The sequence below is a fragment of the Ornithorhynchus anatinus genome, chromosome 2 (assembly GCF_004115215.2).
Source record: "Ornithorhynchus anatinus isolate Pmale09 chromosome 2, mOrnAna1.pri.v4, whole genome shotgun sequence".
In the NCBI taxonomy this organism is placed as follows: domain Eukaryota; kingdom Metazoa; phylum Chordata; class Mammalia; order Monotremata; family Ornithorhynchidae; genus Ornithorhynchus; species Ornithorhynchus anatinus.
Genome location: NC_041729.1, coordinates 153,583,549 through 153,608,941, shown reverse-complemented (window position 1 = coordinate 153,608,941; position 25,393 = coordinate 153,583,549). Strand labels below are relative to the sequence as shown.

Genomic DNA, 25,393 nt, shown 5'->3' with positions numbered 1-25,393 from the left:
ATTTGTTAAGTGCTTACTATGTGCCAAGCACTGTTCTAAGAACAGGGGTAGATAGAAGGTAATCAGGTTGACCCACGTGGGGCTCCCAGTCTTAATCCCCATTTTACAGATGAGGGAACTGAGGCACAGAGAAGTTCAGTGACTTGCCCAAAGTCACTGAACTGACCTGTGAGGGAATAGTAGGGAGAACATGTTTTGAATCATCGTTTTGTAGATGAGGGAACTGAGCCACAGAAAGGTAAAGTGAATTGCCTAAAATCACATAGCAAAAAAAGTGGTGGAGCTGGGATTAGAATCCAGCTAATGCAGTTTCCTTCCTCCCCTCTCTTTCCCCACCCCCTCCTCCTACTTTTGCTCATTTGGGGACATGGAACATCCCTCTTCTAAGGGCTTGAAGTAAGGGAGGGGAACAGCTATGTTTCTGCCTCGTTTTATTCAAATCCCCCCAATGTAAGCCCAGAAGAATTTTATACTGACACCTAATTAAGGCCTCGGCTTTCTAATGGCCATCTCCCATTTCCAATTAATCTCTTAAAATTGAATGTCTTTTAAGACTGCAGCCACAGATGTCCATGACAAATGTAACCAAGCCCTTTTTCCTGACTTAATGGCCACAGCCAAGAGCTTTTCACTGTGTGTCTCTAAGAATAGATCAAGTGAATTCATCTGGACCAGAATTTAAGTCTTCACTGAAAAGAGCAAGGATTTTGCAGGCTGTAAAATTCAGTGTGTATAGTAATGATGACTAATAATCCGAAATAGCTTTTATGGCTTTGCATAGCCTATTTGTGAGTTTTTTACATCTTACATAAGAAACTATATAAGGATGAGGGACCTTTTTGTTTTTTTACTTTTTTTTTTTACAGTCCATGCCAACCACTTTGGGGAAGATCAGAAAATATAAATTTTGGGTGATGATCATAATGATAATTTGCCAAAATGACATTTTCTTTTAGGATAGTGTCTCCTTTACTTACCTAATTTCCCATTAATGGGTATAATACTTTTCACGCTCCATTTTAACACTTAAAAAAAAAATGAAGCTGGAAGAAGGAAAAAGCTTATTCTTCTGGGTCCTGAGCTGCAGAGCTAGACTGCACTTAACATCTTTTAGAAGGACAAGATTTGTGAGATTGAATAAAGAATGCATAAACCACATTTAAAAATTGTATTAAAGAATCTGACATCATATAACCAATATGAAAATTTGATTTGGGAGTCTGTTTTTTCCCAGGAGTGCTTTGCGGGGACAAGGACAATGTCATATTCCCAACTGTGTATTCTTTCCCAGCACTAAGTGCAGTGCTCTGCACACAGTAAGTTCCTAGTGAATACTAATAATACTTCTATTACTACCACAGGGAGCTCTTCAATATTGAAATGAGTAGAAATTGAAACAAGGAAAAGAACAGAGACTAGAGAGTAAAAGCTTCAAACTATCAGTTATAAGGATAAGTAGCAGTGCAAAATTTTGAAACACCAATACCAACACATGCTTTTAGAAACCAACTTCCTAGAGAAGCAGCGTGGCTCAGGGGAAAGAGCCCAGGCTTGGGAGTCAAAGGTCATGAGTTCTAATCCCAGATCTGCTGCTTGCCAGCTGTGTGACTTTGGGCAGGTCACTTAACTTCTCTGTGCCTCAATTACCTCATCTGTAAATTGGGGATTAAAACTGTGAGCCCCACGTGGGACAACCTGATCACCTTTATCCCCCCAGTGCTTAGAACAGTGCTTTGTACATAGTAAGAGCTTAACAAATACCACAGTTATTATTTAACAAAAAGGTTGGGCTATTATCAGTCTAAATTTCCCCTCCTCCTCTGGAAATTGAATTTATAAAGATGCCAAATAAGACCTCCTCTTTGCACTGTTTAATTTTCTAATTTCTGATCACTGTAACAATCCTAGACCATCAAACTTAATATATCATTCAAAAGGATACTGATTTAGCATATATTTCTATATGCACATAAATATGATCACTTTGTAACATATATTCAAGTATATATGAGCCCTCTGATGAGCACAGTTCCTATATATTCCCTACATATAGAAGGGAAGGGTTGGCATCTCTGTTTTGATTGTACTTTCCAAGTGCTTAGTACAGTGCTCTGCGCAAAGTTAGCACTCAGTAAATACAATGAATGAATGAATGATTGGCTCACAGACATTTGTCCACTGTAATTGGCTGGTGGGGATGTTGCCACAATATTAGCCTCTTCACCCACAGAAGTGGATTCAAGACTGGGATCGCTGTCCCTGATTTTGACTCCAAAAACCCTTCTGGAGACAGAAGCACAAAGGCCGGGCTCTTGCTCCCTGTTTCCCCATCAATCTCCAAACCACGATTTGGAGATTGCCAACAGGGTAGCAGATTAATCTGCTACAGTGTCAATCCAAGCACTTACCCCATCCTGCCTTGATTACTGTATCGGCTCCCCCTGTCTCACTCCACTCCAGTACATACATACATATCTGTAATTTATTTATGTTAATATGTCTCCCCTTCTAGACTGTAAGCTCACTGTGGGAAGGAAATATGTCTACTAACTCTGTTATTCTTATATTGTACTCTCCCAAGTGCTTAGTACAGTGCTCTGCACACAGTTAAGCAGTCAATAAATATGATTTTTTTTGTGGGTGTGTGTTTATGTGCTACATGTTAAGCACTTTCTATGTACCAGACACTGTACTAAACACTGAGGTGTATGCAAGATAATTAGGTTGGACAAAGTCCCCAACCCAGTTAGGGTCCCCATCGGTCGCCCACCAACTCTTTTCCTCATTGAATCTCCCGATTCTTTCCTCTGTGCTTTCTTCTCCCCCTCTCTTTCCTCAGTCCTTCCTGTCTCCTCCTTTTTCTCTATGCCTGAATCTATTCACTTGGCCACTTCCCTGGTCTCTGACTCCAAACTCTTTCCTAGTCAGTCCACATTATATTCAGTGGCCTGGAACATCTTTGTAAAACATAATTCAGTACAGGACTCTCCCTTTCTCAAGAACCTGCAAGGACTATCTATGTCCTTCTGCATCAAGTAAAAAAGGTCTGACCATTGGCTTCAAGGCTTTACCTGCTCTCTCCTTCTTACATATCCCCTCCTTCACCCTCTACTCCTCTGTTCTTACCATATGAGTTTTTTGACTTGTTCTCACCTCTCTTGCCTCCAGCCCTCCTCGTTCCCACACTTCCCATGCCTAGAACTTACTTCCAGTTCATTCATTCATTCATTCATTCATTCATTCATTCATTCATTCATTCAATCATATTTGAAGTCCACCAGTCTACAATAAACAATAAATCAATCAATGGTATGTATTAAGTGCTTTTATGGGCAAAGCACTGTATTAAGTACTCGAGAGAGTACAATAGAGTAGGTACACCTCAAGGAGCTTATGTTCTTACATTAGAACTTGGGTTCTTATCCCTGCTCTTCTGTTTGCCTGCTATGTGGCCTTGAAAAAGTTACTTTAGTTCTCTGTGCCTCAAATTCCATAGCTGTCAAATGGGAATGAAAGCTTGTTCTGTGTCCCCTTTAGAATGTGAGCCCCAGGTGGGACAGGGAATGCATCTGACCCCATTATCTTAGATTATATATTATATTTATATGAGATTGTGAGACCCTTGAGGGGCAGCGTTTAGTACAGTGCTGTGCACAAAATAAGCGCTTAATTAATATGATTGAATGAATTTAATTACCAGTGTTTAGCATGGTGCTCTGCACCCCAAAAACACTTTATAAATACTATTACTACCAGCACTTAATACAGTGGTGGGCACATAGGAAGTGCTTAACAAATACCACCTCCTAATTTCTCTGTGCCTTGGTGTCCTCTTCTGTATAAGGAGGGTTAAATACAAGTGCAATCAATCAGTCAGTGGTATTTATTGAGCACCCACTGGGTACAGAACACTGTACTAAGTGCTTGGGAGAGTACGGGAGACTAGTTAAGCGTGATCTCTAGCCTCTAGGAGTTTATAGTCTCTTCTCCTCCCTTAGACAATGAGCTCTATGTGGGGCAGTGACTGTGTCTGATCCAATTATCGTGAACCCACCCCAGAGTTTAACACAATGTTTGCCATGTAGTAAGTGCTTAACAAATGCAATTATTACTAATAATTCTCCTCAATTATTATTATTAGTAATAAAGCTCTCCTGCCATCCCACTTGTTCCAGGAAACATTCTCTGATTAATTTATGAGCCCACTGTGGGCAGGGATTGTCTCTATTTGTTGCTGAATTGTACTTCGCAACCATTTAGTATAGTGCTCTGCACACAGTAAGTGCTCAATAAATAAGACTGACTGACTGAATGAATGAATAATTGGAAGAGTTTGCTAAGATGAATAGATGACTCAGTGGCTGTTCGATGATAAGACTTGGGGAGGAAGAAATTAATTAATTTGTCTTTGCTAGAACTTTTAAAGTTTGGGAAGCATTATTACTCTTTCAGGCCACTAGAGTCCTATTCAAGAGAACCCGAATAGTTGAAAGAAGCTTCCCAATTTGTATACCTTACCAAAGTGCAGCAAATCATTGTTTATTCCTAGAGACTGCTCACATTCTCCTGCCATTTTTTTTCCTCTGTGTGTGTGTGTGTGTGTGTGCGTGGTGTGGGGGTTGCCCAGCACAAGGAAAATTGGGTGATTCGAGTGTCAAGGATTAATTTTGTCATTTTAAGATGTTACTACAACATGATACTTTGGCTCTGAAAACATCAAAGCTAGAGAAAGAAAAGGTAACCAGGGGCTTGGAATGTTGAGGGGGAAGAGTGAGAAACAGTTAGGACTCAAGCTGTCTGTGTGCTTAAAATGCTTAATGAATGTGTTCTGTAAGAAGCAATTCCCATCAGAGAAAGAACATACTCCTGAAGGGAGAGGGAAAGGGGTCTAAATTGAACTCAAAGCAATTAAGGTTTCTGGCAGTCCCCGAACAGAGAGAAGTCCAGATTACTTTGCCCTTATTGGTATGGGCACCGAGGCTCCGAGCAAAGAAGATTCTGGAATTGCTTGGAGGAGTTGGACCAACCATTCATATAAAGCCCAGTGCAATACAAGTGGTAATGTGTACTAAGCAGCATTAGAATCAGGTCAAACTAAGGACCCTAGAAACATTTCAGAAAACACCAAGGAATTTGGGGTCCGGTGTCCTGTGAAGTAGGAAATGGGGAAACGAGAAGGGTGCACTGGATATCTCTCCACACTTATCAAAGCCGTCAAATTGAATTTTAGGGCTGACAGTGGACAGAGTGCAACAGTTAGAAATGATCTATGGGCCAGTGGAGACAAAGAGATTTTGAATGGCCTGGAAAGAGAACTGGGACATCTCCCCAAAACAGAATGGAAAGATAGAGAGAGAAGGAGGGAGAGAGAGGAAGAGAGAAGAGATGGAGAGGAAGAGAGAGAGGGAGGGAGAGAGAAGAGATGGAGAAGAGAGGGAGAAGAGGTGGAGTGGGAGAGAAAGAGGAGAGAAGGCGAGAAAGAGGAGAGAGAGAAGAGAGGGAGTGAGGGGGAAAGATGGAAAAATAGAGCTGCAAGATGAGATTCAAAGCACATAGAGCCACACAGGAGGCTTGGCCAAGTAATACACAAAAACCTAAATGAGCTTGGCCAAAAAAGGCCTGTGCAGGAAAAGTAGGACACCGGACAGCATTGGATGGCCAGGCAGGCTAAAACCGACAGCACGCTGATAAATGTCAACCTAGAATAATGATTTTAGGATTGGGGTCAAGGACCCAATGATAATGAAGCATTGGGAAACAGAATGGTTCTATTAGTAATTACTATTCCTAATTACTAATACTTAGAACACACACACATTCTTTCTGAAAATAAGGTTGCTCTTCAAACAATTAAAATGCCCTGACTCTCTGGGTCCATTTTTCATACCTTGAAAATAGTGATAATAATCCTTCTAAGGAGAAATAAGGACTTTTATAAAAATCAGTTTATAAATAGTATTAATTGAGTGCCTACTGGATACAGAGCACCATCTAAGCATTTGGGAGGGCCCTGTAGCATTAGTAGATACAATCCCTGACATAGACTCTTCAGGGATAGAAGTAAAATTGTTTGTGGAAGTAATAGTTTTGTGTTTGCCTAGAGACAGTAAGTAGTCTGCACTGATTTATTGTTAATATGAGGGAACAACTTTCACTGAAGTCCAACCCTTGTGAATTTAAATCAGGAATGTTTCATAAAAAAAAAAATCCTTCAATTATTGAAAAACCCAAATTGGAGTTAGGGGTCAGAGTTTTGGTTGGGTTTAAGGATAATGTTGACCTTGGATTAGATTAGGCTTTAATCAGAGCTAAAATTAGATGCTAGAGATTACAGCTAGAGATTAAAGATTAGATTTGTTGAAAGTTGGACTGTTGATACCAAACTTCAGGTGGTACATTTGTCAACTTTAAGAAGAAACAGTAGGATTTGGTGGTAGATGAATGTGAGAGCTGAATGAATGTGATAGGCAAGAATTGGGATAAAATTTGAGTTCTCCCTCACTCTTAGACTGTGAACCCTACGTAGAACAAGGACTATATCTGAACTGATAATACTCTATCTACCCCATTGCTTAGCACAGAGTAAGTGCTTAAATAACTTTATATAGGCATGCCCGCGTTGAGAATGCAACTTAGAGTAACTTGGAGGGTTGGTAATCGATTAGCGAAGGCTTCCTGGAAATGTTGGGATGTAATGAGGGCTTTGAAGATGGGAGGAGTAATGGTCTGGCACATTTTGGAGAGATGGGAGGAAGAATGACCCTGGCAGAGATCACATTCATAGAAAGGTGGCTTGTGCTGCCAAACCACATCATAAGAAGATTTGCAGCTCAAGGTTCTCACACATTTTGAAATGCCTTTACTCTGAATGCTGTATGCTCAACACAACTGGAGAGCGGCATAACAGTGTGAAGAGCTGATAATGGTGAAGTCACGCTTGACAGCCTCTTGGTATTGACTCCTTGAAGAAACCCTTTCAAAGTCTGTCAGTCAGTCAGTCAATTGCACTTACTGAGCGCTTACTGTGTGCAGCTTGCTGTACTAAGTGCTTGGGAGAGAACAAAATATGACAAAATAACAGACACATTCCCTGCCCACAACAAGCTTACAATCTAGAGGGGGCTAAAAACACTAATATTTTTATTTGCCACAGTCTGTATTTTGCAGATTATTACTAAATTGTCCATGGACAATTTTAACCTGTGGATTGAAATCAAGGGGATCCTATCCTTCCAAAACAATGTATCTCATCCCTATTACGGAAAACTTCTAGTGTGTGAATGGTATGGAGGAGGAAAAGGAGAAGGGGGAGTTGAGTTGTGATGTTTCTCCCTGGGTTTGTTTGACATGAAGTTGAAAGCAAATCAATCCCCAGTTCCTCGAAATGGAGAAAACAAAGGTGTAGGACTTGGAGCTCCGCATTCCCCAGATTGGTATGAGAGTTAGCTCTTTTGGAGGGGTGGAACGAAGTCGTTCTTAAGGGCTCTCCTATTTGCCGTCCGGACAAATCCAGCAAAGGTTCACGGAAAGTGGGCATCATTTCGGTTTCTCCACCAGACCAGGGCCCGGTTAGCTAAAGAAGCTGCGCATTCTCTGAAAACTGCCCCTTAAAAAAAGATCCCTTCCGTGGTAGGGACCAGGAGGGTTTCAGGCCCTGGAATTTCACCTGAGGGAGAGAGTTCGTGGTTGATATTTGCCCACTGAATCCCAGCGGACTCCCGGGAGCAGAGTTGGAGCCAGGTTATGGCCAACGGGGCGGAGTGGAGGGCGCTGTAGGGGGGGAGGGGTAGTAAGAAGCGGGGCTGGAAGAGGGGGCGGGGGGGGGGTGGAGAGTTGGGGGACAGAAGAGGTCGGGGCCCCGCTCTCTCCCTTCCCAAACCTGAGGGTCGGGGGTCCCACGGCCCACGCTGCATTGTTGCTGCTCGGGAGAGACTGTCATTTTGAAGTCCGGCTGGCCGGAATGAATAGTTTCGGCACAACTTCCAGCCCGACAGGAAAAAAAAGGAGAGAAGGAGGAAAGGGGAATGGAAGGAGGGAAAGGAGAGAGAGGGAGGTGGGGGAGGGAAAGACAGGAGAGGAGGAGAGGGAGGTGGGGGGGGGAGAGAGAAAGAGTGAGAGGGAGAAAGAGGTAGAGAGAGGGGGGAGAGAGCGGAGAGGGAGAGAGAGAGTGCAGGGGGGAGAAAGAGGTGGGGGGAGAGAAGGAGAGGGGAGAAAGAGGGAGAGACAGAGAGTGTGAGAGGGAGAAAGAGATAGGGGGAGAGAGAGGGAGGGAAAAAGAGAGAGGGAGAGGGAGAGAGAGGGAGAGGGAGAGAGAGGGAGGAAGAGGGAGAGAGGGGGAGAGAGGGAGAGGGAGAAAGAGTTAAAGAGGGGGAGAGAGAGAGGGAGGGAAAAGAGAGGGAGAAAGTGAGAGGGAGAAAGAGGTAGAGGGGTGAGAGAGAAGGAGAGAGGGAGAGAGAGGGGGAGAGGGAGGTAGAGGGGGACAGAGAGAGGGAGGGAAAAGAGAGAGGGAGAGAGGGAGAGGGAGAAAGAGGTCGAGAGAGGGGGAGAGAGCTTGGGGGGGGGCAGAGTAAAGGGAGAAAGAGGTCGAGAGAGGGGGAGAGAGAGAGGGAGGGGGAGGGAGGGAGGAGAGAGAGAGGGAGGGGAAAAGAGAGAGAGGGAGAAAGAGGTTGGGGGGAGAGGGAGGGAAAAAGAGAAGGGGGAAAAAGAGGAAGGGAGAGGAAGAGAGAGTGTGAAGGGAGAGAGAGAGAGAGGGTGTAAAAAGCGCAGATCTGTGCTCTGTCCGAGCGGAGCGGAGCAGGGCAGGGCAGGGCAGGGCAGGGCAGGGCAGGGCAGGGCAGGGCAGGGCAGGGCAGGGCAGGGCAGGGCGGGGCAGGCGTCGCTCCTCCCTCCGGCATGTGTCGAAGCCTTCCCGACCCGGCCCGGCCGGGCCCGCCCCAATAAAGCCTCCCGCGGCCGGACGCTGCCCCTCCCGGGGCCCACCTCCCGCCCTGTCCCGCCCCGGACCCCCGGAGGGAGGTCTGTCTGTCTCCCCGGAGGCCTCCCCGGAGGCGGCGGAGGGGCGATGCTCCCCCGGGCTGTGTCCGGGGCCGGTGCCCCCGGGGCCGGAGCCCCCGGCGGGGCTGCCCCGTGCCCCCGCTGGGCGCTGGTGGGCTCGTCCTCGGCGCTGCTCGACCTGCCCGCCGCCCCGGGCTTCGGGACCCTGGGCAGGAGCTTCCTCATCGACAACTTGCTGCGGGCGGGCGGCGGGACCGGCCCCGCGCCCCGAGGCCCCCCGAAGCCGGGACCCCCCCCGGCCCCGCCGCCCCCCGGGCCCGCCCCCGGCCCGTCGGGGAGCCCGCCCTTCGCGACCCGCTGGGCTCTGCAACTGCTGCCCGCGGGGCCCGGCCCGGCCGGGGACGGCCCGAGGCTCTCCGGGCCCCCGCACCGCGACCCGCACCGGCCCCCGCACCGGCCCCCGCACCGCCCGGGAGGCCTCTTCCCCACGGAAGACCCAGGTGAGACGCCCCCGCTGCGGCTTCTCCTTTTCTCTGCTGCTATTTCCCAAGTCCTTCCTCTGTGCTGAGCCCTCTTCTAACCGCTGGGCTACACAGAGGGTCATCATTTTGTCCCCCCGTGGGGCAGACGAGGGAACTGAGGTCCAGAGAAGTTAATACTAGTGATAATGGAATTTCTTAAGCGCTTACTATGTGCTGAGCTACACAGAGGGTCATCATTTTGTCCCCCCGAGGGGCAGATGAGGGAACTGAGGTCCAGAGAAGTTAATACTAGTGATAATGGAATTTCTTAAGCGCTTACTATGTGCTGAGCTACACAGAGGGTCATCATTTTGTCCCCCGTGGGGCAGACGAGGGAATTGAGGTCCAGAGAAGTTAATACTAGTGATAATGGAATTTCTTAAGCGCTTACTATGTGCTGAGCTACACAGAGGGTCATCATTTTGTCCCCCGTGGGGCAGATGAGGGAACTGAGGTCCAGAGAAGTTAATACTAGTGATAATGGAATTTCTTAAGCGCTTACTATGTGCTGAGCCCTCTTCTAACCGCTGGGCTACACAGAGGGTCATCAGATTGTCCCCCTTGGGGCAGACGAGGGAACTAAGGTCCAGAGAAGTTAATACTAACGATAATGGTATTTCTTAAAAGTGTTTACTATGTGCTGAGCACTCTTCTAAGCGCTGGGGTAGATAGAGGGTCATCAGATTGTCCCCCGTGGGGCAGACGAGGGGGAAACTGAGGGCCAGAGAAGTTAATGATAATGATAATGGCATTTGTTAAGCGCTTCCTATCTGCCGAGCACAGTTCTAAGCGTTGGGGTAGATACAGGGTCATCAGATTGTCCCCCGTGGGGCAGATGAGGGAACTGAGACCCAGAGAATTTAATAATGGTGGTTTTTCTTAAGCACTTACTGTGCGCTGAGCACTGTTCTAAGCCCTGGGGTAGATAGAGGGTCATCAGATTGTCCCCCGTGGGGCTCACAGTTTTGAAATCCCCATTTTTTATAGATGAGGGAACTGAGGCACAGAGAAGTTGATAATAATAACGATAATGGTATTTGTTAAGCGCTTATTGTGTGCCAAGCACTGTTCTAAGCGCTGGGTTAGAGTCATCAGATTGTCCCACGTGGGGCTCACAGTAAGCTGACAAGTGACGGAGCTGGGATCAGAACCCACGACCTTTGGCTCCCAAGCCCGGGTTCTTGCCACTAGACTATGCTGCTTTATTATGTGGCAAGCACTTTTCTAAACGCTGGGGGAGATCCAAGGTCATCAGGTGGGGTTGACATTTTTTAATCTCCACTTTTTACAGAATGAGGTAACTGAGGCCCAGAGAAGTGAATTGACTTACTTGCCCAAGGGCACACAGCAGACAAGTGGCGGAGGGGGGATTCCACACCCGGGTGCGGGGGCCGGGCCTTCCTCGCTCCTCTCGCCCCCCGGGAAGCCCCGCCGGCCGTGACCCGCACAGTGGGTGCGGGACCGCGGGACGAAGCGCTCTCCGGAGCCCTGCAGAGCCAGCCAAGCAAACAATCAATCAATCAGTAGTATTTATAGAGCGCTGACTATACAATGATAACAATAATGATGATATTTGTTAAGCGCTTACTATATGCCAAGCACTGTTCTAAGCGCTGGGCGAGATGATAATAATAATGATGGTATTTGTTAAGCACTTACTATGTGCCAAGCACTGTTCTAAGCGCTGGGGGAGATAATAATAATTATGGTATTTGTTAAGCGTTATGTGCCAAGCAGTGTTCTAAGTGCTGGAGGAGATCCAAGGTAATGAGGTTGTCCCATGTGGGGCTCACAGTCTTCATCCCCATTTTTCAGATGAGAGAACTGAGGCCCAGAGAAGTTGTGACTTGCCCAAAGTCACAGAGCTGACAAGTCGCAGAGCCGGGATTAGAACCCGCAACCTCTGACGTCTAAAGCCGGGTTCTTTCCACTAAGTCACGCTGCTTTACAAGGAGCCAGTTGTTGGGCAGGGATTGTCTCTATTTGTTGCCGAATTGTACATTCCAAGCGCCTAGTACAGTGCTCTGCACACAGTAAGCGCTCAATAAATACGACTGAATGAATGAATGCTCTGTACTCCGTAAGCGCTCAATAAATACGATTGAAGGAAAGATTGAATAGATGGGGCTATTAGTCGGCAAGAGCGAGGGCTTGGGAGTCAGAGGACGTGGGTTCTAATCCTACTCTGCCACTCGTCTGCCCGGTGACCTTGGGCAAGTCACATCACTTCTCTGGGCCTCACTGACTTCATCTGTAAAAGGGGGATGAAGACTGTGAGCCCCACGTGGAACCAAGCCAGTTACTTTGTGTTTACCCCAGCGCTTAGAACGGTGCTTGGCACATAGTAAGCGCTTAACAAATACACATAATAATGATTATCAGCGCTTAGAACAGTGCTTGGCACATAGTAAGTGCTCTTCCCCCTTCCCCTCCCCTCAGCACTGTGCTTATTTGTATATATTATTCATTACCCTATTGATATTGTTAATGACGTGTTTATCTCCATGATTCTATTTATCTTGATGTTGTCTTGTTTTGTTTTGTTGCGTTTTGCTTTGTTCTCTGTCTCCCCCGTTTAGACTGTGAGCCCGTCACTGGGCAGGACTTGTCTCTGTCTGTTGCCGAATTGTCCACTTCAAGCGCTTAGTACAGTGCTCTGCACATAGTAAGTGCTCAATAAATACTATTGAATGAATAGTAAGCGCTCAATAAATACTATTGAATGAATGAATGAAATATCATCATTATGATTATTCCCTGCGGGAGAGGAGAAGTTCTGCGCTCCTGCTGACCTCGGGAGTGATTATATCCTACGAGGAAAATACTCCTTCCTGCACCCGTCCTGGCCTTCCCGCACCCTCCCGCACCCCCTAATGCCTCCGCCACGGGGAAAAGAGCCCGGTTCCTCCCCGGGCGAGGCTGGATTTGCCCGGGCAGCAGTGGCTTGGGCATCCCAGAATAATAATGTTAGTATTTGTTAAGCGCTTACTATGTGCAGAGCACTGTTCTAAGCGCTGGGGTAGATACGAGGTAATCAGGTTGTCCCACGTGAGGCTCACAGTTAATCCCCATTTTACAGATGAAGTAACTGAGGCGCAGAGAAGTTAAGTGATTTGCCCACAGCCGACTTGTTCATTCCAAGCGCTTAGTACAGTGCTCTGCACATAGTAAGCGCTCAATAAATACTATTGAATGAATACAGCTGACACGTGGCAGAGGCGGAATTCGAACCCATGACCTCTGACTTATGTTGGTATTTGTTAAGCGCTTACTATGTGCCGAGCACTGTTCTAAGCGCTGGGGTAGACATAGGGGAATCAGGTTGTCCCACATGGGGCTCACAGTCTTAATCCCCATTTTACAGATGAGGGAACTGAGGCACAGAGAAGTTAAGTGACTTGCCCACAGTCACACAGCCGACAAGTGGCAGAGCTGGGATTCGAACTCATGAGCCCTGACTCCAAAGCCCGTGCTCTTTCCACTGAGCCACAAGCCCGGGATCTTTCCACCGAGCCCCGGTCCCCCTATTCATTCCATCGCATTTAAAGAGCAATTACTCTGTGCAGACCACTGTCCTAAGCGCTTGGGAAAATACACTACAACAATGAAGAGAGAGAATCCTTGCCCACTACGGAATCACAGTCTATGAGGAGCCTCGTGGCCTAGTGGACAGAGGACGGGCCGGGGAGTCATTCATTCATTCAATAGTATTCATTGAGCGCTTACTATGTGCAGAACACTGTACTAAGCGCTTGGAATGTACAATTCGGCAACAGATAGAGACAATCCCTGCCCAATTGACGGGTTTACAGTCTATCGGGGGAGACAGACAGAAACAATAGCAATAAATAGAATCAAGGGGATGTACATCTCATTAACAAAATAAATAGGGTAATAAAAATATATACAAATGAGCAGACGAGCACAGTGCTGAGGGGAGGGGAAGGGAGAGGGGGAGGAGCAGAGGGAAAGGGGGGGAAAGAGTCAGAAGGTCATGTGTTCTAATTCCAGCTTCACCACTTGCCTTCTGTGTGACCTTAGGCAAGTCACTTTACTTCCCCGTGCCTCAGTTCCCTCAACTGCCTAAGGGGGATTTTTCATTCATTCAATCGTATTTATTGAGACTGCCCCACGTGGGACAGGGACTGTGCCCAACCCGATTTGCTTGTATGCACCCAAGCGTTTAGTAGAGTACCTGACACATAGTAAATACTTCACGAATACCACAATTATTAGTATTATTAGAGGACGAAAGTATTGTGGGCAGGGATTGTCCCTTTTTATTGCCCTATTGTACTTTCCCAAGCGCTTAGGACAGTACTCTGCGTGGCTCAGTGGAAAGAGCCCGGGCTTGGGAGTCAGAGGTCGTGGGTTAGAATCCCGACTCAGCCGCTTGCCAGCTGTGTGACTTTGGGCAAGTCACTTAACTTTTCTGTGCTTCGGTTACCTCGTCTGTAAAATGGGGATTAAGACTGTGAGCCCCATGTGGGACAACCTGATCACCTTGTATCCCCCAGCGCTTGGAGCAGTGCTTTGCACATAGTAAGCGCTTAACAAATACCACCATTTATTTTTTTTTAAGAGCACAGACTTGGGAATCAGAGGACGTGCGTTCTAATCTTGACTCCGCCACTTGTCTGCTGGGTGACCTTGGGCAAATCACTTCACTTCTCTGTGCCTCAGTGACCTCATCTGTAAAATCTGTCAGCCTCACGTGGGACAACTTGATTACCCTGTATCTATGCCAGAGCTTAGAACAGTGCTTGGGCACATAGTAAGCGCTTAGCAAATACCATCATTATTAATAAATACGATTAAAAGAATGAATGAAGGCAGGTCTCTTCTGTCGTGAAGGCACTGGGGAAACTTCCAGCCACCTTTGGGAGATTCCGGTTGCTCCCTCTCCAGCCCACACACTGACATCCACAGAGGAAAAGAGGGGTCTTTCTTGGTGGGGGGGCAGGAGGAGGCCAAGGGAGGCAGGACCCCTGGAATTTGAAATGATGTAAAACAGTAATAAGAGCAACATACTAAACGCTTAACAAATACCGTCATTATTATCATTATTATATTAATTATTATGATATAATTATAACAGTAATAACGAATGAGAATCCCTGCCCACAACGAGTTCGTAGTCTGTGGGCAGGGGGGGGCAGGGGAGAGACATAACATAGAGACAGAACAGAGACATAAATAGCACGGGCTTTGGAGTCAGAGGTAGTGGGTTCTAATCCCCCCTCTGCCACTTGTCAGCTGTGTGACTTTGGGCAAGTCACTTCACTTCTCTGGGCCTCAGTTACCTCATCTATAAAACGGGGGTAAAGCCTGTGAGCCCCAATTGGGACCACCTGATTACCTTGTATCTATGCCAGCGCTTAGAACAGTGCTTGACACGTAGTCAGTGCTTAATAAATACCATTATTATTATTATAAACAGATATCAATATAAATGAATAAAATGACAGATCTATATATAAGTGCTGTGGAGCTGGGGGGAGAGCAAAGGGAGCGAGTCAGGGTGGCGTGGGAAGAAGTGGGAGAAGAGGAAAAGTGGGGCTTAGTCTGGGAGGGCCTACTGGAGGAGATGTGCCTTCAGTAGGGCTTTGAAGTGGGGGAGAGAGTCATTGTCTGGAGGATTGAGGAAGGAGGGCATTGCAGGCCTTGGAGTGGATGTGGGTCAGAGGTCGGTGTCAAGGCACAGGGAGAAGATAGTGTAGCACAATGTAGTGTGGTGTAAGGGCAGTGCAACAGTCTAGTCTGAAACACAGGACGCAGTGCTAAACTACTGATAAAGGGGCATTGAGATTGAGAGCCCCACATGGGACAGGCACTGTGCCCAACTTGATTTGCTTGCATCCACCCCAGCGCTTAGTACAGTGCCTGACACATAGTACGCGCTTAAGAAATACCCCGATTATTATGATGATGATTATCATGAAGGGAAACCTCAGGTCCACCAATGCAGCGTTTGGCTTTCGCTGAAAATGGGCCAGACACACAAGTCACTCTCCAGAGCATCATGGCTCAGACTGAGCTTCGGGGCTATAAAGCAGGTTTTTTTAATGCAAGTAATTTTACAGAACCCACATCTAGGTTGCTTTAGAGCTATCAGCTGATTCATTCCCACATACCATTGTCTAGCATACTTTTGGAGGTTGATTTAATTATGCAATGATTTTGACAAACCATTTGGGATCATTACCTATTCCAAACATCTGAATCTTTATGCTCACCACTCCCCCCCCCCCCCCTTTATTTTCCCCCAGATTAGTTTCTTCTAGTTTGGCTTTGCCTTTTTGGGGATAAAATTTAAAAAAAATTGAAGTAATGATGAACATGTTCAATTTACTAGAAAAGAAGTTCACTACGGGCTTTGCATATGGATTGTTTTAATTGTACCACATTGAAATGCATATTTGCTGTATAATCAATACTTTGTAGTGATATATTTGTTTTCAGAAAATCTATCATTTTTATTTATTTAAATTCAAAGTTCAGGCATTTAATGCTGTTTCTTGGAAAAAATAGAAGGTATGGAAAACAACATTTATGCCAACATTATTGTTTTAAAATGCATTGTGTGCATTTATTTGATGTCCCAAAATATTATGAACATTTAATGGAAGCCCATTAGAATTAATGTTGGAATTTGCAATTGATAGTGATTTCACAGTATTATTTTGAGTTTGAGAAACACTTTATATTTTTAAAGCATCAAAGTGAAATAATCCAAAGCATTAAAAAAACCAACCCCCTTAAATTAGTTTCAAAACTAAAATAAAGAAAGCCATAGGTTTTAAGAGATCACTTCCCCCAATCTATGTATCCTGTTATTCTTAATAGCAGAGTAAATTAATTTATTCCTAAATTTTCCAAAGGAAAAGTTGCTTCTTGAAAATCTCACTAATGACATTTGAGTGAATTCACACATTCATTCAATCGTAGTTACTGAGTGCTTACGGTGTGCAGAGCAGTGTATTCAGTCAACTGTATTGATTGAACACCTACTGTGCACAGAGCGCTGTACTAAGCACTTGGAAAGTACAACACAGCAATAAAGAGAAACAGTCTCTGCCCACAACTGACTCACAGTCTTGGGGTGTGGGGAGGAATCAAATTATCATTTTCTGAAACTTCGTGTGAAACTGGAAGTCTTTCAATTCAGTTAAAAATTGGGTCCACCAATCAGTACGTTGTAGTCAGTGATTCTGAGCCCTATGACTATTAACTGAACTCTAAATTTGAGAAAACGAGAGTCACCCTGTAACTAAGTCCTAACTTGACTGGGTGCACAAAGCATTACAATGCAAGGATTTGAGCATGTCATCTACCTCCTTTCAACTTACTCTTACTTCTGTTGCTACTTGTTTAGTGTTAACAGTATTTTCCTTCAGATTGAACAAAATAAAAAGAAGACCCACCCCATACCCTAGGGGATTTCTATACAAATTAATCTTGTCATTGAAACAAATCTTTTAACCAGAACATTTGTACCATCTTGTGGGTTTGTATTAATTGCTTTAATTATACTTCTTGAGAGGAAACATTGTCAGCCAATTTTAAGAGTCTATCCAAATTGTTTTCTTTCCGGAGTGCCCAATTTAATTTTATGAGGAAAAATGACAGAAAATAGTGAAAAAAGTCAATAGTTACCCAATGAGAATGATAAACAACATTCATTCATTCAATCGTATTTATTGAGCGCTTTCTGTGTGCAGAGCACTGTATTCATCACTTGAGAAAGTACGATCCAGCAATTGAGAGACATTCCCTGCCCCACAGTGAGTTCAAGTCTAGAGGGTGTTTGTTAGCTTTACATTCTATAAGAAATGTAGAAAGAGAAGTTATCTAACCACTTCCTTTAATAAACAATTCCTCATTCAGTCTGCAAGGGAGTGTAACAAGAAAACAAAGTTTTCTTTCCAATCACCCCTTTTTGTTTTAATGGTGATGGCCAGCTGAATATAGCAAATTATGGGAACGAGAAGGAATACGGTCAATTTTCTGCTATTTTGGATAAGTACAGACACCCTAAAATATTCACTTCTGACATCAAAATCTCAAAAGGTGATATAATAATGGCAACACAGAGTTTTACATGATTCAAGAAAAGCAATGTGATTAAAAAATTCTGAATATAGAAGGTTAATGAACCAATCAGAAACAGACCAAAAACATCCTTCACTTTTCTGCAGAGGCATTGAAATTCATAAAGAATGGGTTTTAAAACCATTTTCCATCATAAAAGGAAGCTAGGAAATGTTTCACATAAAAGGAGATTTCCTGAGTGTATCTTTTGCTATTTATTAAGCCACTGTTGTTATGCATGCTGCCACTTGGTTGTTCAAATTGTATTCAGGGAAAACAACTCAGCAGAAAGTCATTGCTATCTTGGAAAAATTAACTTTGCTTCTTATAAAGATATTTTGGAACTATTTAGAACTGCATTCATGCTGCATTTTATTTTTCTGTCACCTCGTTAGATTTGTTTCCTGCTCCACAAATCTACATTTGTTCTTTATTAAAAATGGTGATTTATCCACAGTGGCTCTTAAATTGTACTCCACATATCTATGTTTTAAAACAATTCAGCCAAACACTTAGGGTGCAGCTCCTTTCCCCCACCCACCTTAATGAGTAGCGAAAGGAGCAAAATAAACTAAAGATGTTATTTTCCACTTTACAGGGAATTTGTAGGCAATAGGGAGTTCTTTTAAGTGCAAACTAGCAAAAAAAATAAACGTTTCCATAATCAATCTGTGCAGGAAACTGTGTAATGGAAAAGGTTTGGTTTTTACTCATGAACACATTTTCATATTGCCCAATTTGTCCTCCTTGTTCCAAACTTTGGTTAGACTGGGAAGGAAAAAATGTCCGCTGGCAGAAATATGGCAGATGGGCTTATCTCACACAGAGATGGGCAAGGACCAGTCCTTAGTGCAGTACTCTGCACAAAGTAAGTGATAAGTAAATGTCACAGATGATAAGCAGGTAGCCCCTCTGACTCCACATCGAGGAAATACATTGGACAAATGCCTCCTCTCTCTAGGTACAGATCTCACCCTGGCCTGAATGAATAATATGGTGTTGCTGCACCCCCCGGAAGCAGTGTGGCCTAGCAGAAACAGCAAAGGCCTGGGAGTCAGAGGTCTTGGGTTCTAATCCTGACTCTGCCACATACCTGCTTAGCTAGTCATTTAACTTATCTTTACCTCACTTTCCTCATTTGCAAAATGGGGATTCACTACCTGTTCTCCCTCCTACTTAGATTGTGAGCCTCGTGCGGGACCTGATTATCTTCTATCTCCCCCAGCACATAGAACAGTGCTTAGCAAGTAGTAAGCGCTTACCAAATACCGCAATTATTATTATTGTTGTTAAAATTCTTCCTGTTTTTTCCTTTGTTGCTTGCAATTTTTTAAAAAGGTGGAGAAAGTGACCTCCATTCTGTGTATTTCTAACATATGTTTGTAGAGTGCGTGGGGTGTTTGAAATAAAATGCTATTTCAATGTATATTGTCAGCACATACCTTTCCAACTGAAGGATGTTATTCTTTTTCAGTGGTACGAGGTAACTGGTTATGTCATTTTCTTCACTCAGTGTTTTTGATACAACATCTGGATAGAGAAGCAGATGACATTTCATCACATTACAGCTTACTTATTGCCTGCATTTTTGTGCGTGACATGTCATCAGTGATGTCTCCTTGCATGATGTTTAATTCCCTTTATTGCATTTTTCAAGGGGATTTGATTTACAGCTTTTAACACTCTTTGTATCCAGTATGTCTTGAGTCTCTTAAAAGATTTAGAATAAATGCTTCTCTGATGGTTACCGATTATTTACTTCCAGCATAAGGATAAGGGAGTTTTTAAAGTTAGTTGAGACTATTTTATTCACATGCAGATTTAGAGCACAAGTGAAATACTCCTGAAAGGGTAAACACTAATTTAAAAACATGTTTACTACTGCTTAGTATTAATAAAGATATTTGGAAAGCTAACTTAGAATCTTTAAGAGGTTATATTTCTGCCTTAATCTATTTCATATTTTACTAGTGCATTTTTTCTCATTCATTTCCAGTTTTTTTCCTACATTAAGCAATTTTTCCACTTCTAACACTTCCAACTTTTCAGGCTCTTCAGCAACTAGTAAATTCTTGATTAAATATATTTGCATGAAGATACTATAGCCAGTTTCAGCTTTCATAACAGTATCCTCTTTGACAACCAGCTATCATTTGGGAATGTATGAGACAGATTTCTGAAAAGAGAATGTTTTCAAAGCATTGAAATTCTTTTTGAGAATAAACATAAATCCCCCAGAAGATTAAGGCTAGTCAAGCTTGAGTGATTTTTCAGAACCATAATATCTTAATTTTGTCCAAGCTCTCTAAAGAACAAAATGTTCTTTTTAGAACCTTTAATTCAGCCAAATGTGATTCTGCTGGCTATCGTGGTCATCTTTCACTCATGAAGGACATCCAAATGATTGGAAACAATCCCACTGCCTGGACCAGAACTCTGGGATGTCATTTAATAATTAAGAATTACCTGGAAGAGTGAAAATCAGTTGGACTTCTGAGTATACTGCGGGAAGCCTTGAGAGAGGAGAGGATGTCTCTTCTCTGGATTAGGGACATTCAACTCATTCCTATGTCAGTCAGTCAACCATACTTATTGAGTGCTCCTATGTACATAGCACTGTACTAAATGCTGGGGAGGGTATAATATAGCAATAAAATGGCACATTCCCGGTCCACAATGAGCTTACCATCTAGAGGGAGAGCTATGTGTGGACCATTTCTGCAGTTGTTCATTTGTACTCTGGCAGCACTTATATAAAGCTGCAGATAACTTAAATTCTTCCATTTCTTTTTGTTCGGTTAGCTTAATCAAAACAAAATAAATCTGGATTAGACACCCTAGGAAGATCATGACACCAAGCTGAAAGATTGAAAAAATGGCAGACACCACACCTATCAAATGTCACAGTGTAGCAAAAGTCATGTTTTACAAATGCATGACCATGAAGAAGAGGTTGCCAGTCATTCACTCACATGTTTGTTCGTGTGTGCACGCACACACACACACACACACACACACACACAAACACACTCACATGCACACACTTCTCACTTAGATGCATAAATACGTGTCAAACACATATTTGTGTACATGACAATCTCCATAAATGTTAGGTGGATTTAGTGTTAGACTTGCCTTTTTCTACCCCAAAATTATCTCAATAAAAACTGTGATATTTATTAAGCATTTACTATGTGCCAAACAATGTAAGAAAAGACCCAGTCCCACATGGGGCTCACAGTCAAATGGAAGGGAGAACAGCATTATTACATCCATTTTATAGAGGAGGAAACTGAAACACAGAGGTAAAGCAACTTGCCCAGAGTCACCCAGCAGGCAATCGATCAATCAATTAATCTATGGCATTTAGTGAGCACTTACTGTATATAGGGCACTCTACTAAACACTTGGTATATGCATACACTTGGTATACAAAGTTGGTATATACATTCCCTGCCTATGATGAGTTCTCTCCTCCTCCCAGTACATGCTCTCTCCATTAGGACACACTGCTTTTCAGAAAAGCAAAGATAAATCTCTTCAAAGGTATTCTTGGGCAAATATGATGAAGGGGACAAAGATGTAGTAGCTAAGAGTCACCAGCCCTTCTCTTTGTTAAGTCAGAAACAAAAAGATACAAATAGATGACCTCATCTATTTTTTAAATTCCACAACTCTAAAAGGAGAAAATGGCTAAAAACTTTTATCATTGGAAATTGGCTTTACCAACTTTAGCTTCTACTAATATCCAGAAGTAAATATTGGAATCATTAAACTTAATGATATTTTCTTCTTTATCATTTCTATCTTTGACTCCTAGTGTGAGATTGCTTTAATTCAACATCCATCCATTCATAGTTCTTGAGAGTTAGGTACGTCTTAGTGATCTTCCTTCTCATTCCCCTATTTTATTTCTTTAGTATAGGGATGTTAATCTATTCTTGTGGCTAAGCTTTGATTACACATTTCAATTCAAACTCATTTTTTAAAAGCTACTAATTCCTAATACTTGTTTATAAATTAATTAGCAATACATTTTTTAAATAAATGAAAGTACATTACAGTCCATATCTTTATGAATATTTTACAGATACAGTTTGTGTGCAGGGATTCCATGGGTCAAGGCCAATCAATTCATCAGCAGTATTTATCAAGCTCTTAATCGGTGCAGACGCCTCTACAAAATGTTTAGGAGAGTACAATACAGAAGAGCTAGCAGACAGGAGAGTTGTCCAAGATTAGACTGTGAGCCCGTCACTGGGCAGGGATTGTCATTATCTGTTGCCGAATTGTACATTCCAAGCGCTTGGTACTGTGCTCTGCACATAGTAAGTACTCAATAAATACTACTGAATTAATACTATTGAATTCATGGAGAAGCAGCCAGGCCTAGTGTATAGAGCACAGTGCTGGGAGTCAGATCCCGGCTGCACCACTTGTCTGCTGTGTGAAGTGCAAGGCACTTCATTTGTCTTTGGCTCAGTTACCTCATCTGTAAAAGGGAAATTAAGACTGTGAGCCCCATGTGGGACAGGGATTTGCTTGTATCCACCCCAGCATTTAGTAGAGTGTCTGCCACACAATAAGAGCTTAACAAATACCACAGTTATTATTTATGAGGGGAAGAAAAAGCCAACCAAGTAGGGAGGAGAGAGCGAGAAAGAGATCTCTCCAACCAACTGTTGGAGACTTGTTCACTGATCCTCTTAGAGCTGTCAATCCACAGCTGGTGGGGAAGAGAGAGAGAGAGAATGAGAGACAGAGACAGAGAGAGACAGAGATGAAGGGGAGCCCACTCTATCTCACATCTGCCTAGCCTAGCAGGACTCCTCACTGATCACTCCTCACTGATCCTGTAACTTTTCTCTGTGGTCTCTTTGGTTTCTCTGTGGCCTCTTTGCTCACAGTTTGCCTTGCTGTAAACCATGTCAGCTAATTTTGTATGTGGTTTTTGTTAAGATGGAGTAGTCCTAAACTCCATGGACTTGGTAGCTGGTTTAACCCCGACCTGACAGTGAAAAAGCCTTTTTTGAAAATTTATGGAGTAAGCAGGCAACACTTCTAGTAGTTGCTTAGATATTCACCATTGTCTTTTATATTCTGAAATCATCTCCTAAACATTTTAACTTTTTATCTTAGTCATTTTGTTTGCACACATAAGCCATTGTAATTTTAGTATTTATGGCACCAGCAATATTGTGGAGACAGTTTTATGGAGGGAATAAACAGCAGTAAGATAAAGCATGGTATTCTTCATCATTCTTGTTTTATTTTTTCATCTTGCTGTGGTAATGGGCTTTGGCAAGGCCAATAGGCTAAATGGAAAGAGAGAGGGCAAAAAAGGGAAAAGAGAGAAGGAAAAAAAAGAGGATGGGGGGAAGGAAGGAGGAAGAGGCAGGGAAGAGGAAGATAAGAAAAAACAAGTGGGGACTGGAAATGGGGGAAATAGGGATGGGAATGGGATAGGAGCACATTGGAGAGTGGAATAAGGAAGAGAGAGAGGGGGGAGCTAAAAATGTAGTTGGAGAGAACTTTTCTCCATCAATGGAAGCACCCCCATGCCAACTTTCCATTGCTTCCTGGCACTGACAGTCAGAGTGTTGCTGCAAAGTTCTGGGTACAGAATGAGTCAGTCAGGCAATCTTATTTATTGAGTGCTTACTATGTGCATACTAAGCATTAGGGAGAATATGATATAACAATGAACAGACACATTCCCTGCCCACAATGAGCTTACTCTCTAGAGGGCATTGGGGTGGGGATTTCCCAACCAGGCTGTGGCAATGGGATCCTGATGGTGGAAACCTAGAGTGGCTTCCCCAGTCTGTGATGGTCAGGAAGTTCTCACTATCTCAGTGACCACATCCAAGCCTCTGAGGAAATGGCCAGGAAGTGGCCACTCCTTCACTTGGCCCCAAGGTGGCTACTGCTATTGCTGAGCAAAGAAAGGGATTGGTTAGAGAGGCTGTCAATACCTTGCTCCACTTGTTTCCCAGCTGTTGCCGCTGCTGGGTGTCATCACTGCTCTTCAGTCCCTGCTCCCACCCAGTCAGAAGTGGGACATTTACAAGTCCTGCCAAAGACTTTTTTGTGGCTGAATGGAACACAAAATTCTTCACTGTCCCATCTAAGATGGGTTGGACGGTCACATTCAAGAAGAACAGATTTCCCTTGGACTCGAATGAAAAATGTGAACAGGATCACTTAAGTATGAAATGTGTACAATTGATGGCATAGAAATTTTTGAATCTTGAAAAATGTAGTCAGACTCATAGTTCGTTGCTCCGACAACCTCAGATTACCTCAGCAATCAAGTAATGAACCTATATTTCTGATTAAGGCCAAATCTGGAGCAAATAAACTTTGAACTGAGCTAATGGTCTCAAGGGCCGTGCCAATATAATTAAGTTCCTGGCTTGCAGGATCCTTATTAAATGGCCCCAACTCTAAAGCATTCTTGGGAGAAAACTGCTGAGTATTGTGGTTTTCTGATGTGCATAAATAGAAATGAAGATGAAATCACCCAATTTAGCTTCCCTTGGGAACTAAGGTAAGGTTTGAAATTGAAGAGCAGGCAATGAAAAATTGGCTTGTTCTACTGCTCCACAGAGCCCCAATTTCCTCATCTCATTTAAAAATTCATTGACTTAACCATCTGGTAAGAAGAAAGAATAATATTTCCATCTTCATTTATAGCTGTAAATTTTCCTTTGTGATGTCTCTAGGTGGTATTCCAGTATGATAATGATAGACGGTCCCTTAAACTCATTAAGTCCATTAATCGGTAGTATCTATTGAGCTCTTACCGATGCAAAAGAGTGTGCTAAGCACTTGGGAGAGAGCAGCAGAAGCAATTTAGAACGCTGATAATAAGGACAGTATTTAAATTACCCAAGATGGCAAGTTGTCTGCTCTAGTCTTAAAACATCTGGAGGTGAAGATAATTTGGAATTTTTCCCATCAAAGTTCCTTTTTACATCTACCTCAAATCCCTCCTGCTGGAATCCCAGTTCTATCATCACAGGGTTACAGAAAATTTCCATTGACCATCAGAAGTAGTGTGGCTTAGTGGTTAGACCATGGGCCTGGGAGTCAGAAGGACCTGCGTTCTAATCCTGATTCCACCACTTGTTTGCTGTGTGACCTTGGGCAAGTCACTTAACTTCTCTGTGCCTCAGTTCTCTCATCTGTAAAATGAGGATTTGGACTATGAGCCCCATGTGGGACACGAACTATGTGCAACCTGATTTGCTTGTGTCCACCCCAGCATTTAATACAGTGCCTGTCACATAGGTAAGTACCTAACAAATATTACAAATATATAACAAATCCTCCTTATGATTAAAGACAATTTTAAAATGGGGTGCCTTCAATTTCTCTTGTTCTGATTAAATAACCCTTTAATATTTCCTCATGAATTCTAATTTCCATCCATTTATTTACTTTGGTTGTCCTTTACTGGACCCATTCCAGTTTCTCTCAATTCTTTTTATGTTTTGGCCCCCCCACATTGCTTCTGTATCCTGCTTGAAGCTGTTTGGGCTTGTCTCCCTCATTCTTCTTTTAGAATGCCAGCATAAAGCAATTAGTAATTCTTTCTCTTATAGTAATGAAATAACTCATTCTAATTTTCATATGAATATGAAGATAGCTTTTTTTTGGGATGAGTGAGGGAAAATAATATCATAAGAAATAAGAGATTACTGAGATTCTATTCTATAAGGGGAACATTTTATGCATGACTTGAAAATTCCAGTGATGTTCAGAATTTTAGCATACTATTGGGC

At 43.4% G+C, this 25,393-nt stretch overlaps 1 protein-coding gene across 2 annotated transcripts in view; it reads left to right on the top strand.

Annotated features, from left to right (window-relative positions):
- The first annotated feature begins 8,889 nt into the window (after positions 1–8,889).
- The window catches only part of DBX2 (developing brain homeobox 2), a 43,225-nt gene continuing 26,721 nt past the window's right edge, over positions 8,890–25,393 (top strand). Inside the window, exon 1 of one of the 2 annotated variants that reach the window (XM_029047283.2) lies at positions 8,890–9,494. In XM_029047283.2, the coding sequence (XP_028903116.1) occupies positions 9,062–9,494 (433 nt within the window). In that variant the 5' untranslated portion in view covers positions 8,890–9,061. The remainder of the gene's footprint in view (positions 9,495–25,393) is intronic. The other variant, XM_039911236.1, reaches the window with a different exon arrangement.